At 42.5% G+C, this 13,309-nt stretch overlaps 1 protein-coding gene across 1 annotated transcript in view; it reads left to right on the top strand.

The window, feature by feature from the left end:
- The window catches only part of WDR33 (WD repeat domain 33), a 257,209-nt gene that overhangs the window by 67,938 nt on the left and 175,962 nt on the right, over nucleotides 1-13,309 (top strand). The window contains exon 6 of the mRNA XM_082249874.1: nucleotides 517-668. Coding sequence (XP_082106000.1) covers nucleotides 517-668 — 152 coding nt within the window. The remainder of the gene's footprint in view (nucleotides 1-516; nucleotides 669-13,309) is intronic.

The following is a 13,309-nucleotide window of genomic DNA, read 5'->3' as shown; positions in this document are numbered from 1 at the left end:
TTTATTTGGGCCAGCTTGGCCCAAACAAACTTTGTAAGTGTATGAAAAGCTATAGTTCAGATTTATGCCACTGTTAACTTGTCCTAAATTGCAACTCGTCCAATTCAAACTTGGATTGAAGTAATTAGATGGTGAATCTGGAGAAATGTAGGCAGCTATTTAAACATTTTTAAGGTAACCCGTCTGTTCAGACACATGGGAGTTGCTATTACTTGAATGTTCAAGCATACCACTGTTGTCTGCCAGTGAACTTCTGGTGCAGAGTAAGTTTAAAGGGATTGTAAAGTCTCAAGTTTTTCACCTTAATGCATTCTGTGCATTAAAGTGACATACCTTCTTTGCTGCAGTGCCCCCCCCCCGTGACTATTTTTTTAAGTACAAATTAAATATAAGGATGTCTGCGATGGCAGCTTCCATTATTCTGTTATTGATCACCTTTAAAATAAATTTGCTATCCTGTACGGTTTCTAAAATGGGCATTAATGGTCTTGCATCTTCTGTCTCCTATATATTCAGGCTCATGACAGCCCAGTCCGAGCTATGACCTGGTCACACAATGACATGTGGATGCTGACTGCTGACCATAGTGGCTATGTGAAGTACTGGCAGTCGAACATGAACAACGTCAAGATGTTCCAGGCACATAAGGAGGCGATTAGAGAGGCCAGGTTTATAACCAATCTAACATTTTCCATAGTTGTTGTTCTTATTAATCTTTACTGTTGTAAATCTTTATTGGGTTGTCTTGGGCTGTGTGGGGGGACAGGCTTATTCAGTTGTAAACTGCTTCTACACATCCAATATTGTTTTTTATCCTGCTCCCCTACAGCATTGTATACACCCTTTCACACAAACTGTGTATGCCGAGACGTTTTCTTTATAAATAAAGAATTCTGTGCCTTTACTAGTTCACAGATGCTTAATAAAGCACACAGACATAAATACAAAAGTTGACCTTGCATGTACCATGGCAATAAAAAAAAAATTGCTCCCAGAATGCCAAGTCCTACAGGAAATGTGGGGAGAAATGTGAGATGTCATTTTACAGGGACGAGCTGAGTTACTTTTTGTTTTGAGGTGAAGCGTTTTTTTCTAAAGTTGGTAATGTCACTAAAAATGTGTATGTTGATTTACTTGATCAAATCTTCATTGCAGAAATGTCAACAACTGTTTTTCATCTCAAGACTGTATTGAAATCAACACCATCAGCATTGTAGTATACTAATAATAATTGGAACTTCTGTCTTATGCTGACCATTTAAAGGAAGAATTCCCTCTCATCTTGTACATTGTTTAAAACATACATTTGGCTTAATTTAATCTTTCATATGAACCCCAGAACACTAGAAGCTGATGTTTGAGGGATGTTGGCAAACTCTTTTAGGCTCCTTTTGAAGAAGGGTGGAAATGAAACCACACTTAAAGAACAACCTTCTAAGTCATGGCTGGAGAAATCAGAAGAGCCAGGAAGCCAGTATTGGATCATAAAAGGTTTCCTGGCGTTTAGTTTGATTTGTGGAATTCTGAATCCTACACTAATCACCCCACTTCATGCTAAATTGTATTATCTAGGGCTGTTTAAGACTATTTTAGACAAAGTACTAGTATTAAATGAACACTGCCATATTAATGGGGGCTACCATTGCTGAGCCTTTAGGAATGCTATTTGCTTGGCTGTCTCATTCCCGTGCTTTGACTTCACTGCTGAGTTGCTGACCCAGAGCAAGTCTAGTGAGTAGTGGTTGACACTTTTTTCTTTATTAACACGTCTTTCACCATGCTTGTTCAAGAACTGTGACTGGAACATGCAAAACACGCAGCCAGGCATCTAGCATTTTGTAGGAGGTGGGCTTCAGCGGTAACCCTCATGCTTTTTATATGCCATAGGCTCTCTAAATTAGGAATATGATTTTACATTCTTACAGCACATTTTGACTATTTCACCATGGCTTCTTTGCAAAGGGCAGCATCGATCTGATGTTAAAGTAAACCGGTACTTGATTATGTGTATTGGCTGTTATTTTAAATGGCTCAAATCTTCAGGGTGCAGATAATTTGACATTTTTAATCCTCAGAAGCTACAAAATTAATATATTGCTACCAATTTTAGCTAAAAAGTGAAAGGCTCCCCTTGTGCCTTGCATTTTTTAGTACTGGTATTGGTTGCATGCTTTTAAATTATGTATTTTCATAATGGAGCACTTGTGGTTTTGGAGTTCCTGGGGGTGCCCAGTAAAGGAAAGAATTGAACATGCAGGCTTCTGGAAATGTCCAATGATTACAATATAGGCAGGCAGTGTTTTTTTTTTTTTTTTTTTTTTTTTTTTTTTTTTTTTTAAATCTGTGTAGGCTTGCATTGCATTCTTAATCCTGCCTGCTTTTATCTACTTTCTGTCATAGGGCTGTCATAGGGTGGCAATTCTGCTTTTTTTTTTTTTTTTTTTCCCAGACCTTGAAAGGCAGGGTTACCATCCTAAGCTGCATACTCCTTGTTTAGACTATTGGATACGTGCTGTTACAATAAACATATTTTCAGGTCACTAGAGCATAACACAGCATGGGCTTGGTAATACTTTATTTTAGTATAAAGTAGGTATACTACTGTCCTAAAAAAAAAAAAAAAAAAACTATTTTTTGTCTGGTGTAAAAACAAAATGCTGTAAATTAAATGAACAGTAAGGAAATTCAAATGAAGTCAATATTTGGTGTGACCACCCTTTGCCTTCCAAACTGCATCTATTCTTTAATGTCACCTTCCACCCATTTTTTGAAGGAACTGGCAGGTATATTGTTCCAAAGAAAGATCTTAGGAGAAGTCTCCACAGATCTTCTGTGGATGTAGGCTGCCTCAAATCCTTACATCCCTTCATGTAATATACCCAAGTCCCATACAGACTTGATGAGATCAGTGCTTTGTGGTGGACTAAACCATCACTACCAGGATGACCTGTTCTTTATGCTGAAGATAGTTCTTAACCACCTCCCACCCGGCCACTGTACATATACGGCCAGGTGGGAGTCTTGTCCTTCTGATCGGACGTTCCCGAACGTCATGCAGAAGGAGCGAGATCGCGCTGCCGTGGGCACGTGCAGCGGCATGACCTCGATGTGCCTGTGTCCCTTGGACACATAGCAACAAGCCCTGTGATTGGCCCTCCTGATCACATGACGGCTGTGTCCAATCGCCCATGACCACCAGGGATGGCAATCAGGGCTCAGGGAGCCTGCCAGTGGTGCCCTCCCTATCAGTGCTGCATATCAGTGCCACCCCATCAGTGCCTGTCAGTGTGGCCTCATCAGTGCAGGAAAAAACTTTGTTTATTTACAAAATTTTATAACAAAGAAGAAAAACTTTTTTATTTGTACCAAAAAAGTAAAAACCTTGCGGTGATCAAATACCCCCAAAAGAAAGCTCTATTTGTGGGGAAAAAATGACATAAATTTTGGTTTAGGTACAGTGTTGCATGACCATGCAATTGTCCTTCAAAATGCAACAGCGCTAAAAGCTGAAAATTGGCCTGGGCAGGAAGGGGGTATAACTGTCCTGTATTGAAGTGGTTAATGACCTTGACTGTATGTTTGGGCTCATTCTACAGCTACAGGATAAATTTTAGCCAATCGTACGCCTCCCATGATGGATAAGTATCTGCCTGTATTTCTCTGCATTGATTACACCATTGGTCCTGACCAAATCGCCAACTCCATTTGCAGAAAAGCAGCGCCAATTTTTCAGGAGACCTCGGCCATGCTTCACTGTTGCCTGCAGATACTAATTATTGCCCTTAGGTGAACAAACTGCCTCCTGCTACAGCCAAAAATTTCAAATTTTGACTCTAGTCGAGAGCACCTGCCGCCATTTTTCTGCACCCTAGTTCCTATGTTTATGTGCATAGTTGAGTTGCTTAGCTTTGTTCCCATGTCAGAGATATAGATTTCTCTGTCGCTCATTGACAGACGCAGTCGTCTTTCATTAATATCAAATTGGGTTATACTGCCCTCTACAGGAGTAGGACACTAGGCAGAAGAAAACATTCTGGCCACACCTTAGGGCAGTCCCAGAGGGTATATCCTCTCTCTCTCTCTGCTACAGGATGTCAGTTTTTTTCTGTCTAGTCAGGAGTAAGGACCTAAGTTCCTTGCTGGGATCTTTGGTCCTGGCAAGATTTTTTTTTTAGATGCATTTTTTTTAGGCAGCTTTTTTCTCCAGTTGTTCCTGTGAGATCTTCAAGCAATTATGCCGGATCTGGGCGACGGGCTGGATTTTGAGGTCCAGTGGTCACCCCACCCGGCCTACAAGCGCGTGCAGATTCTAGCTCCGCGCTGGATCGTCCGCGACACATTTAAACAATTATGCTGGAGCTGGGCGCCGGGCTGGATGTTAAGATCCAGTGGTCACCCCAGTCAGCCTACGAGTGCGTGCAGGCCCTAGCTCCGCGCTGGGTCGGCCGCGACATAGTCCCACTGGACGGGGACTGGCCCTGCGAGTTAAACGTCTTGCCGGGACGCCGACGACCAGTTGGAAACTGAGTCGCGACGTCCGTATTTTTCGACAGCCCCCCCACCTCGGTGGAGAGGGGTTCTGTTAGGAGTAGGTGCCCGCCGGTTCCGGTATGGTGAGTAGTATGTTCCCCCTCTCCCCTGTCGGGTTTTGGGAATAGACACGGGCCCCTCTGTGGATGGTCGGACCCTCTTGATCCTGGGTCCCCCCTCTATCCTATAGCATGTGTCACAGATCTCCCTCTTGAGTGTGAGTTGGTGAATAAGAACCAGGAGGCTTGGTTTGGGAGCTGACTATCGCATAGTCACTGTAAGAGTGGGCACTGTAAAGGGATCATGACTGAGGTCAGGGGCTGGCGTTACTGTTTAAGATGGCCATGTAAGAGGGTGATATGATCCTACCTTATACATAAGGTTGCAGTTACCTGGACTACCGCCATCCGCCGCACCATCCTCCCGCAGGCCGCTGCCTTCCTTCCGCAGGCCACACGTTTTAGCAGGCCGCCGCCAGCTTTCCACAGGCGCAGGCCGCCGCCATCCTCCCGCAGGTCGCGCGGGGCCGCCATCTTGGCGTAGCCTCGTGTCTCCTGCATGGGGGCGGCCATTTTGGAGACGCCCAGCTACCTCGGAGTAGCAGGGGCAGCGCCGGAAGGCGTGTAAAGGGGCGGAGCCGCCTCCTTTACCCGGGAAAACGATCCACAAGACTTCCTGTCTGTAAAGGACAGCGCTGAGAGCAGTTTGGCAGATTATCTCAGCCGTCAGATTCGGGATCAAGGGGAATGGTCTCTTCATCCAGAGGTATTTCACCAGCTGTGCCTTCATTGGGGCACCCCGGCTGTGGATCTGTTGGCATCTCGGCTCAACAGGAAGGTGCGGAGGTTTGCAGCCCGCTCCCGAGATCCTCTAGCGGACGCAGCAGACGCGCTGGTTGCCCCGTGGGGACAGTATCAGCTACTGTATGCCTTCCCTCCTCTCAAGTCGCAGGATAGAGGTGGAGGGAATTCCAGTTATCCTGGTAGCTCCGGACTAGCCTCGTCGACCCTGGTACGCCGACTTGGTCAGGCTGGTCGCGGACGCTCCTTGGAGACTTCCTCTCAGGGAGGATCTGCTGTCTCAGGGACCGATCTTCCATCCTGCTTTACAATCGCTGGCTTTAACAGCCTGGCTATTGAGACCCAGGTGCTGAAGGACAAGGGATTGTCAACTTCAGTTATTCCTACTTTAATTAAAGCAAGGAAAGCGACTTCCAGAAAAGTCTATCATCGCACATGGAAGTCTTATATTGCGTGGTGTGAATCCCTTGGAGTTCCTCCACGTGCCTATTCGGTGACCCGAATCTTGGCTTTTCTGCAACAGGGGGTTGAGCAGAAGCTGGCCTTGAGTACTATCAAGGGTCAGGTTTCAGTGTTAGCAATCTTCTTTCAGAAGCCTTTGGCTACTCATTCCTTGGTGCGGAATTTCATCCAGGGGGTGCGGCACCTGGCTCCGCCAGTGCGCGCGCCTTTACCGCCCTGGGATCTTAATTTGGTGTTGTCGGTTCTTCAGAAACCTCCCTTTGAAGATATTAGGGAGATTCCCTTGCTTACATTATCCCAGAAGGTGGCCTTCTTGGTGGCCATCACTTCTGCATGCAGGGTGTCAGAACTGGCCGCATTATCTTGTCGTTCCCCATATCTGGTGGTTCATAGGGATAAGGTGGTTCTTCGTCCGAATCCATCCTTCCTTCCTAAAGTGGTTTCAGAGTTTCATCTGAATGAAGATATTGTGTTACCTTCCCTGTGTCCTAAGCCCAGTCATCCTCGGGAGTTTGCGTTACTTTCCTTGGATGTGGTTCGGGCAATCAGGGTATACTTGAAAACTACGGACTCGTTTCGTAAAACGGATTCACTTTTTGTGATCACGGATGGCCCCAAAAAGGGGTTGCCTGCATCTGCCGCGACTATCTCCAGATGGATCAGACAGACGGTGGTACAGGCTTATTCTATTAAGGGTCGGAATCCTCCGTTCCCTGTTAAGGCACACTCCACTCGGGCGCTTAGTGCTTCCTGGGCCTTCCGCCATCAGGCGTCAGTGGTCCAGGTTTGCAAGGCGGCTACCTGGTCTTCGGTTCATACCTTTACAAAATTTTATAAAGTTGATGTGATGGCATCGTCGGATGCCTCTTTTGGCCGCAAAGTTCTGCAGGCCGCAATTTGAGGAGACCGTTGGTCTACCTCGAGGGTTTTTTTCTGTTGGGTTTTCAGTTGAGTCTCCTTTTTGTCTGAGCCTTTAAGATTTCTAGTCGGCACCGGTTGGGCCTTCTAGATTGGATTTTGATTTCCGTTATCCCACCCCTCATTTGTGACACTGCTTTGGGACGTCCCAATTTGATATTAATCAAAGAGGACTGCGTCTGTCAATGAGCGACAGAGAAAAATGGATTTTTGTAAGATCTTACCATAAAATCCTTTTCTCTTAAGCTCATTGACAGACGCAGTACCCGCCCCCTCTATTTTTGACTTGGGTTGGGTTAAATTCTCTGACACTGCTTTGTGACATGACTGACATCCTGTAGCAGAGAGAGAGAGAGAGGATATACCCTCTGGGACTGCCCCTAAGGTGTGGCCAGAACGTTTTCTTCTGCCTAGTGTCCTACTCCTGTAGAGGGCAGTATAACCCAATTTGATATTAATCAAAGAGGACTGCGTCTGTCAATGAGCTTAAGAGAAAAGGATTTTACGGTAAGATCTTACAAAAATCCATTTTTTTGGATGCGATTCTTCCATGAAGACAACTTCTGGCCAGACCTTTCCAGACAGTAGATGGGGTTTACCTGGGTCCTACTGGTTTCTGCCAGTTATGTGCTGATCGCACTGTTAGACCTCTTCCGATGTCAAAGGCAAGTAAGGATGATGTGTCTTTCATCTGCTGCATTGTTTGTTTGGCTGACTACTGATTTATGGTCCTCAACATTGCCTATTTCTTTGTGCTTCTTCAAAAGAGCTTGAACGGTGCATTTTGAAACCCCAGTCTGCTTTGAAATCTCTTCCTGGGAGAGACCTTGCTAATGCAGTTTAACTACCTTGTGTCTGTGCTCAGTCTGTTCATTCTGTATGACCTGTGACATGAAATGGACTTCTACAATTTCACCTTGGTAGCAGAGTTCGGCTGGTCCTCATACACAGCTGTTTGTTTTAGGCAGTCCGTTTTAAACTACATATGAATTTGATGATCATTAACACCTGCTTTGTTTAATTTATTAATCATACACCTGGCTCGAATTCTACAAAATCCCTGACTTGTGCAAGTGTAAAAATTGATGCTGATTTTCAAGGCAAAGGGTGGTCACGCCAAATATTGATTTGATTTAGATTTTTCTTTTGTTTGTTCCCTTAGCATTTTGTAAATGGATTCTATCTATCTATCTATCTATCTATCTATCTATCTATCTATCTATCTATCTATCTATCTATCTATCTATCTATCTATCTATCTATCTATCTATCTATCTATCTATCTATCTATCTATCTATCTATCATGGTGGTGTGGCGGGGGGGGGGGGGGGGGGTGGTTTATCAGCAGAAGTCTGACCACTAGAGTACAGGTGGCCTTTTCTTCGAAATTCAAAGAAGCTAACTGGTAACACGCTGGGAGGGATGTGCTTCTGTGGCCTGGCCTGGTCAGTTTGAAATCGGACAGCAGGATGTCTGGCAGAATCACCATTTTTTTCACACAAATATTTGTTAAATGTTTTGTTTACCCCTACACTTTAGGCCCCTTTCACACTAGTGCGACTTGTCCAGTGATTTTGGACTGCAAAACCGCATGACAAGTTGTTTTCCATTATTTTCAATGAGCCCCATTCATATCAGTGCGGTTTGAAGTCGCACCGACTTCAAAGTAGTTCCTGCACTACTTTGGCACCATTTTAATGCGTTTTGAGGTATATAGCCCTGAGCCATTGCTCAAAATCGCGGCAAAGTCGCGTCAAAATTGCGCCGCGATTCGCGGTAAAATCGCATGTGTGAAAGGGGCCTAAAAACTTGTAGCACCAGTGCCTATCTTGGAGGATAAGTTCACCTGATGTTAGGATGGAACATGTTCCCAGTACTGCAGCAACTAATACAAAAAAAAAATAATAAATGCACTTTTTTTCTTACTGGCAAAAATGTGCATTTTTATTATTTTTTATACAAAGGTGAACTTCTCCTTTTTTAAAGTAGCCAAGCTTGAGACTATCCCTTCCTATATATGGCCGTGAATATAGGTGAATGTAATGTGAGAATAGTGTATGTGCAGTGCAATTTTTTTTTTTTTTTTTTTTTGAATATGTGGGAAGCATATTGTGAACTACATCTTTATGTGATCGTTGCGTGACAGATTAGCTGTAAGAGGAATTTAGGGCCTATTCACGCTTACATAGTAGTTGAGGTTGAATAAAGACAACAGTCCATCCAGTTCAACCTGTGTAGGTGAACTTGTCTATTTCATACTTGCCAACCTGCCTCCCTTCTCTTCTGTCTGCAGCCTCTGCTGTTTGTTTTTCCAGCAAATCTTTAGCGCACATGCTGTTCTAGTGCAGTCGCCTCCCATTGTTTTCACAACGTCTCGCATGAAGTTCTAATTGGCTGTGTAGAACCCTATGGAAAGCTGCTGTGAATGATTTTTGAATGTGATGGTAGAAACAAAGTACAGCTTCTAGCACAAAAGTGTGTGAAATGGAATCACAGAAAAAGACACATGTATAGGGCTACACTTGTATGTAAAAATAAATAAATAATTCAAAGATTATCAAACTAAAACATAAAAATAAATGTGCAGAGTGTAATAGTCAATAGTGAAAAAATGCAATATTTCTTATTGTGCAAAGTTCAAAGTAAGGTCCATGTCAAAAAATAAATCTAATGTTCATTCAAAAATTGGTCAAAATATTGTGAGACCTCCAGACTCCCTTCAAAAGCTATCCCCACCTTATATTTTGACCCTCACTTCAAAGCTCAAACTTAGCATAAGGTTAAAACCCAGTCATATTTCTGTATTTGTCATTACACTCAGCACATTGTTTTCTACCTTTTTCAGGATTTTTGAATGGCAGCCCAGCGCGTCCAAACACCACCTGCATTGGAAAACCATCTGTGCATTGTTGTGTGGTGTTAGAAAATAAAGTACTTGCCTAGTTTTGGATTTGTTGCGTACCCATTCTAAATGTTTGTGCAGCCATAATACAAGGCAACATAACATGTATGTGGTAACACACACCAGAGGTGCATTAAAGTTATTGGGTAAAAGAGCCACACTTGGTTTAAAGTCTTACATCATAGGCAAGGCAAACATTTTTTTCCTTCCTGTTTTAACTTGTATGGTGGCTTTAATGCCATGGTGCTCAGCCCCTATGGCCTAAGGCACCATTCACACATAAACAGAGAACTGCTGCAACTGCAGCGGGTTACTGTGTGGCAGCTGTCTGTTCCAGCTGCAGTAAGCTGGCGTTTGTGGATGGTGTGGTGTGCGATTCACCACATCACTCTGCTCCTTCATATTTATTTTGTTTGCAAGTGTCATGCAATTCTGTCTAGTGTCCTGCCATAAAATGCAACATACGGTAACTGCAATTTATTACAGATCACTGCGGCGCAGTTCTGGGCTGCTTTTCAGTGTGCGTAGTATTGTTTTCTGTTTGTCCCAACAGTGACTGATGTTCCTCTAGTATGGAAAAACGCCGGTCACCGCACTATGCGTGAATTGGCCCTTCGAGCCGCATGTACCACTTTGGTGGTACTTGTGAGTTCCTTGGAGTCTACTGTCTGTACACAGTGGATGATGACTTTCTCTATCAATAGACCAACAAAATAGACTGATGTGCGTTAATACATATGTCTGGACCCCTATTTAAAAATAAAAGCACATTATTTGACAGAGGTTGTAATATTTATATTTCTGCTCTAGCAAAGTGAATCTTTTAACACAAGTATGTCTGAGAGGTATGAGGAGACCTCCCTAAAAGCAGTTGACTAATAACATTTGATATGAGCACACATTAAACACATAAGGAATAAATTTTTCTGTTTGCAATCCCACCCCCACTCCATGGCTTGATGCAAGAAAAAAGCAGTGGGGTCATTTGTTAAAAAAAATCCATCTCTCTTCTCAGTCAGAAGAGCAGGAAGGTGTTAACCGTGCATGTGCTGCTTTAGTCTGTTGAGTAAGTTTAACACCGGAAAAAATGGATGGTACAACATAAGTTGTCCAAACATGTATTGTGGCGGACTTTCAAGGCACACGCTGAGTACACATACTTATTTATTTAAAATACTTGTATTTATTAAGAGTTTTTTTTAAAAACATACAAAAAAAAGGTAGTTTAAATGAACAATGACATAATTGCGCTTTCCTATACATTCAAGAAGTAGTATATAAACATTGTTGACATGGTGAGGGTTACAGTTGTTTAATACAAATCTGATAAGGTCAACGCGTTTCGCATTTACACTTCCTCAGGACCTCAGATAGTTGCGTAGCCTCTTAATAAAACAGAGAATATGTTATATATTACTTTTTCATATATATATATATATATATATATATATATATATATATATGTATTGATATATCTATTTACAGTGTTTCACATAGATTGATTACATATGCATGCATGTTACTGTATGGTCATGCGGACACAGAGAGAGTGAATAGACCCACCTCGTCGCACAACAGCGTATCATATCGATCGACCGGGGGCTAGGCTCGATGGGAGGGGCCACCTCGGACCGTAACCACCTAAATTGGTAGGTTTATCAGATGACATTGTGTAAAATTCTATTTTCAAATTAATTTTAAGCATATATTATGTATGATGTTCCATAATACTTTATAGTTACCTTTTGAAAAATATAGGTGAGTATAGGGAGTATAGGGAGAGATATTATCCTATCTTTACCTATTCCTGTTCCCCTTTTTCCCTCCCTCTCATAGTTCCCATGTCTTCTCTTGTTCATCCCATCTTCCCAACTTCCCCCCCCCCCCCCCCCCCCTCCGCCTGATCCTTTTTTTTTCCCCCCTTTTGTATCCCTTTCTCACCCTTTTCCCACCCCCTCTCTTTCTCTCCCTTTTTTTCGGTTTACTTTTCCTACTTTTCCTTTTATTCCTTGCTTTGGTGTGATATGTCTAAAGTAGGATCAAATATATATACTTATGTGCTTCATGTTGGCAAAATAAAAAGGAAATAAATGTCATACCACGAATATCATATCTGGTTTATAAATATAAACATATATTGCTTACACTCAGATGGAACAAGCCTAAGTGACCTACATACTATCCTCCACCCAGCCGTCCTATCTCTCCCTATACTCACCTATATTTTTCAAAAGGTAACTATAAAGTATTATGGAACATAATATATGCTTAAAATTAATTTGAAAATAGAATTTTACACAATGTCATCTGATAAACCTACCAATTTAGGTGGTTACGGTCCGAGGTGGCCCCTCCCATCGAGCCTAGCCCCCGGTCGATCGATATGATACGCTGTTGTGCGACGAGGTGGGTCTATTCACTCTCTCTGTGTCCGCATGACCATACAGTAACATGCATGCATATGTAATCAATCTATGTGAAACACTGTAAATAGATATATCAATACATATATATATGAAAAAGTAATATATAACATATTCTCTGTTTTATTAAGAGGCTACGCAACTATCTGAGGTCCTGAGGAAGCGTAAATGCGAAACGCGTTGACCTTATCAGATTTGTATTAAACAACTGTAACCCTCACCATGTCAACAATGTTTATATACTACTTCTTGAATGTATAGGAAAGCGCAATTATGTCAATGTTCATTTAAACTACCTTTTTTTTGTATGTTTTTAAAAAAAACTTTCTTAATAAATACAAGTATTTTAAATAAGTATGTGTACTCAGCGTGTGCCTTGAAAGTCCGCCACAATACATGTTTGGACAACTTATGTTGTACCATCCATTTTTTCCTGTGTTATACAATATTGGGATTATGGCACGTAAGGGGCAGCTCTCAATTCGTATCTGTTGAGTAAGTTGTTTCTGAGCTGACTTCTGCCAGCGTATGGCAGTTTTCCAGTTCTCCGCAGTGGACTACTTTCTTTTTTTCTGCAATAGATTGTGCCAAGTATCCATGCTTGTCAGGGGCAGTGAAAGTGCTTGTTCCCTCTAGGTTGTGAAGTACCGCATATATTGCAGCCTCAGAACCTGTTGCTGTTCATATATCAGTAGAAAAGGTCTATAGCATGATCCTTGCCCTGTTTTAGTGTGATGTAAATGGAGTGTTCAGTCTAAAAGCATTGAACTCCTTTAGCCTATTTAAAGTGGAACTGCAGTGAAAATATATTACCTTTATTTCACACAATCAAAAAATGGTCAATATCTTTCTTTACTAGCCTCCTGTAGTACCCTGACCATCAGCCTCCATCAGATGTGGAGATGGAAGGGACAGCAATGAAAGCCAATCTTTTCTGCATCCCATAGTGCTGTGGGTAGAGAGGTCCTTATTCTTGAGCTGCTTTTTCTTTTTCACTGTTTACATAGTCTTGATCGATCTGCATTGCCTTGATTACTGCTGAGCAAAGTAAATGGTCAAGACTTACCTATGGCATCTGAAGACTTGCGAAGCAGAAATAATCTTACTTTTCTGTATCTGATTGCACTACGTTGTACCTTTTTGCTCTTATTTTCCTGTGTTCAGAATGCAGTAAAGCCTGTGACTAAAGCTGTACACTAGAACAGTGTTTAATGCTATAGCGTTCATATAGCCAGAAACCTACATTTCTCTTACGTCCTCCGACAGTCGCCGC

Source organism: Pelophylax lessonae (assembly GCF_965119305.1).
Source record: "Pelophylax lessonae genome assembly, chromosome: 3".
NCBI classification, from domain to species: domain Eukaryota; kingdom Metazoa; phylum Chordata; class Amphibia; order Anura; family Ranidae; genus Pelophylax; species Pelophylax lessonae.
This window is presented reverse-complemented; position numbering and strand designations above follow the sequence as displayed.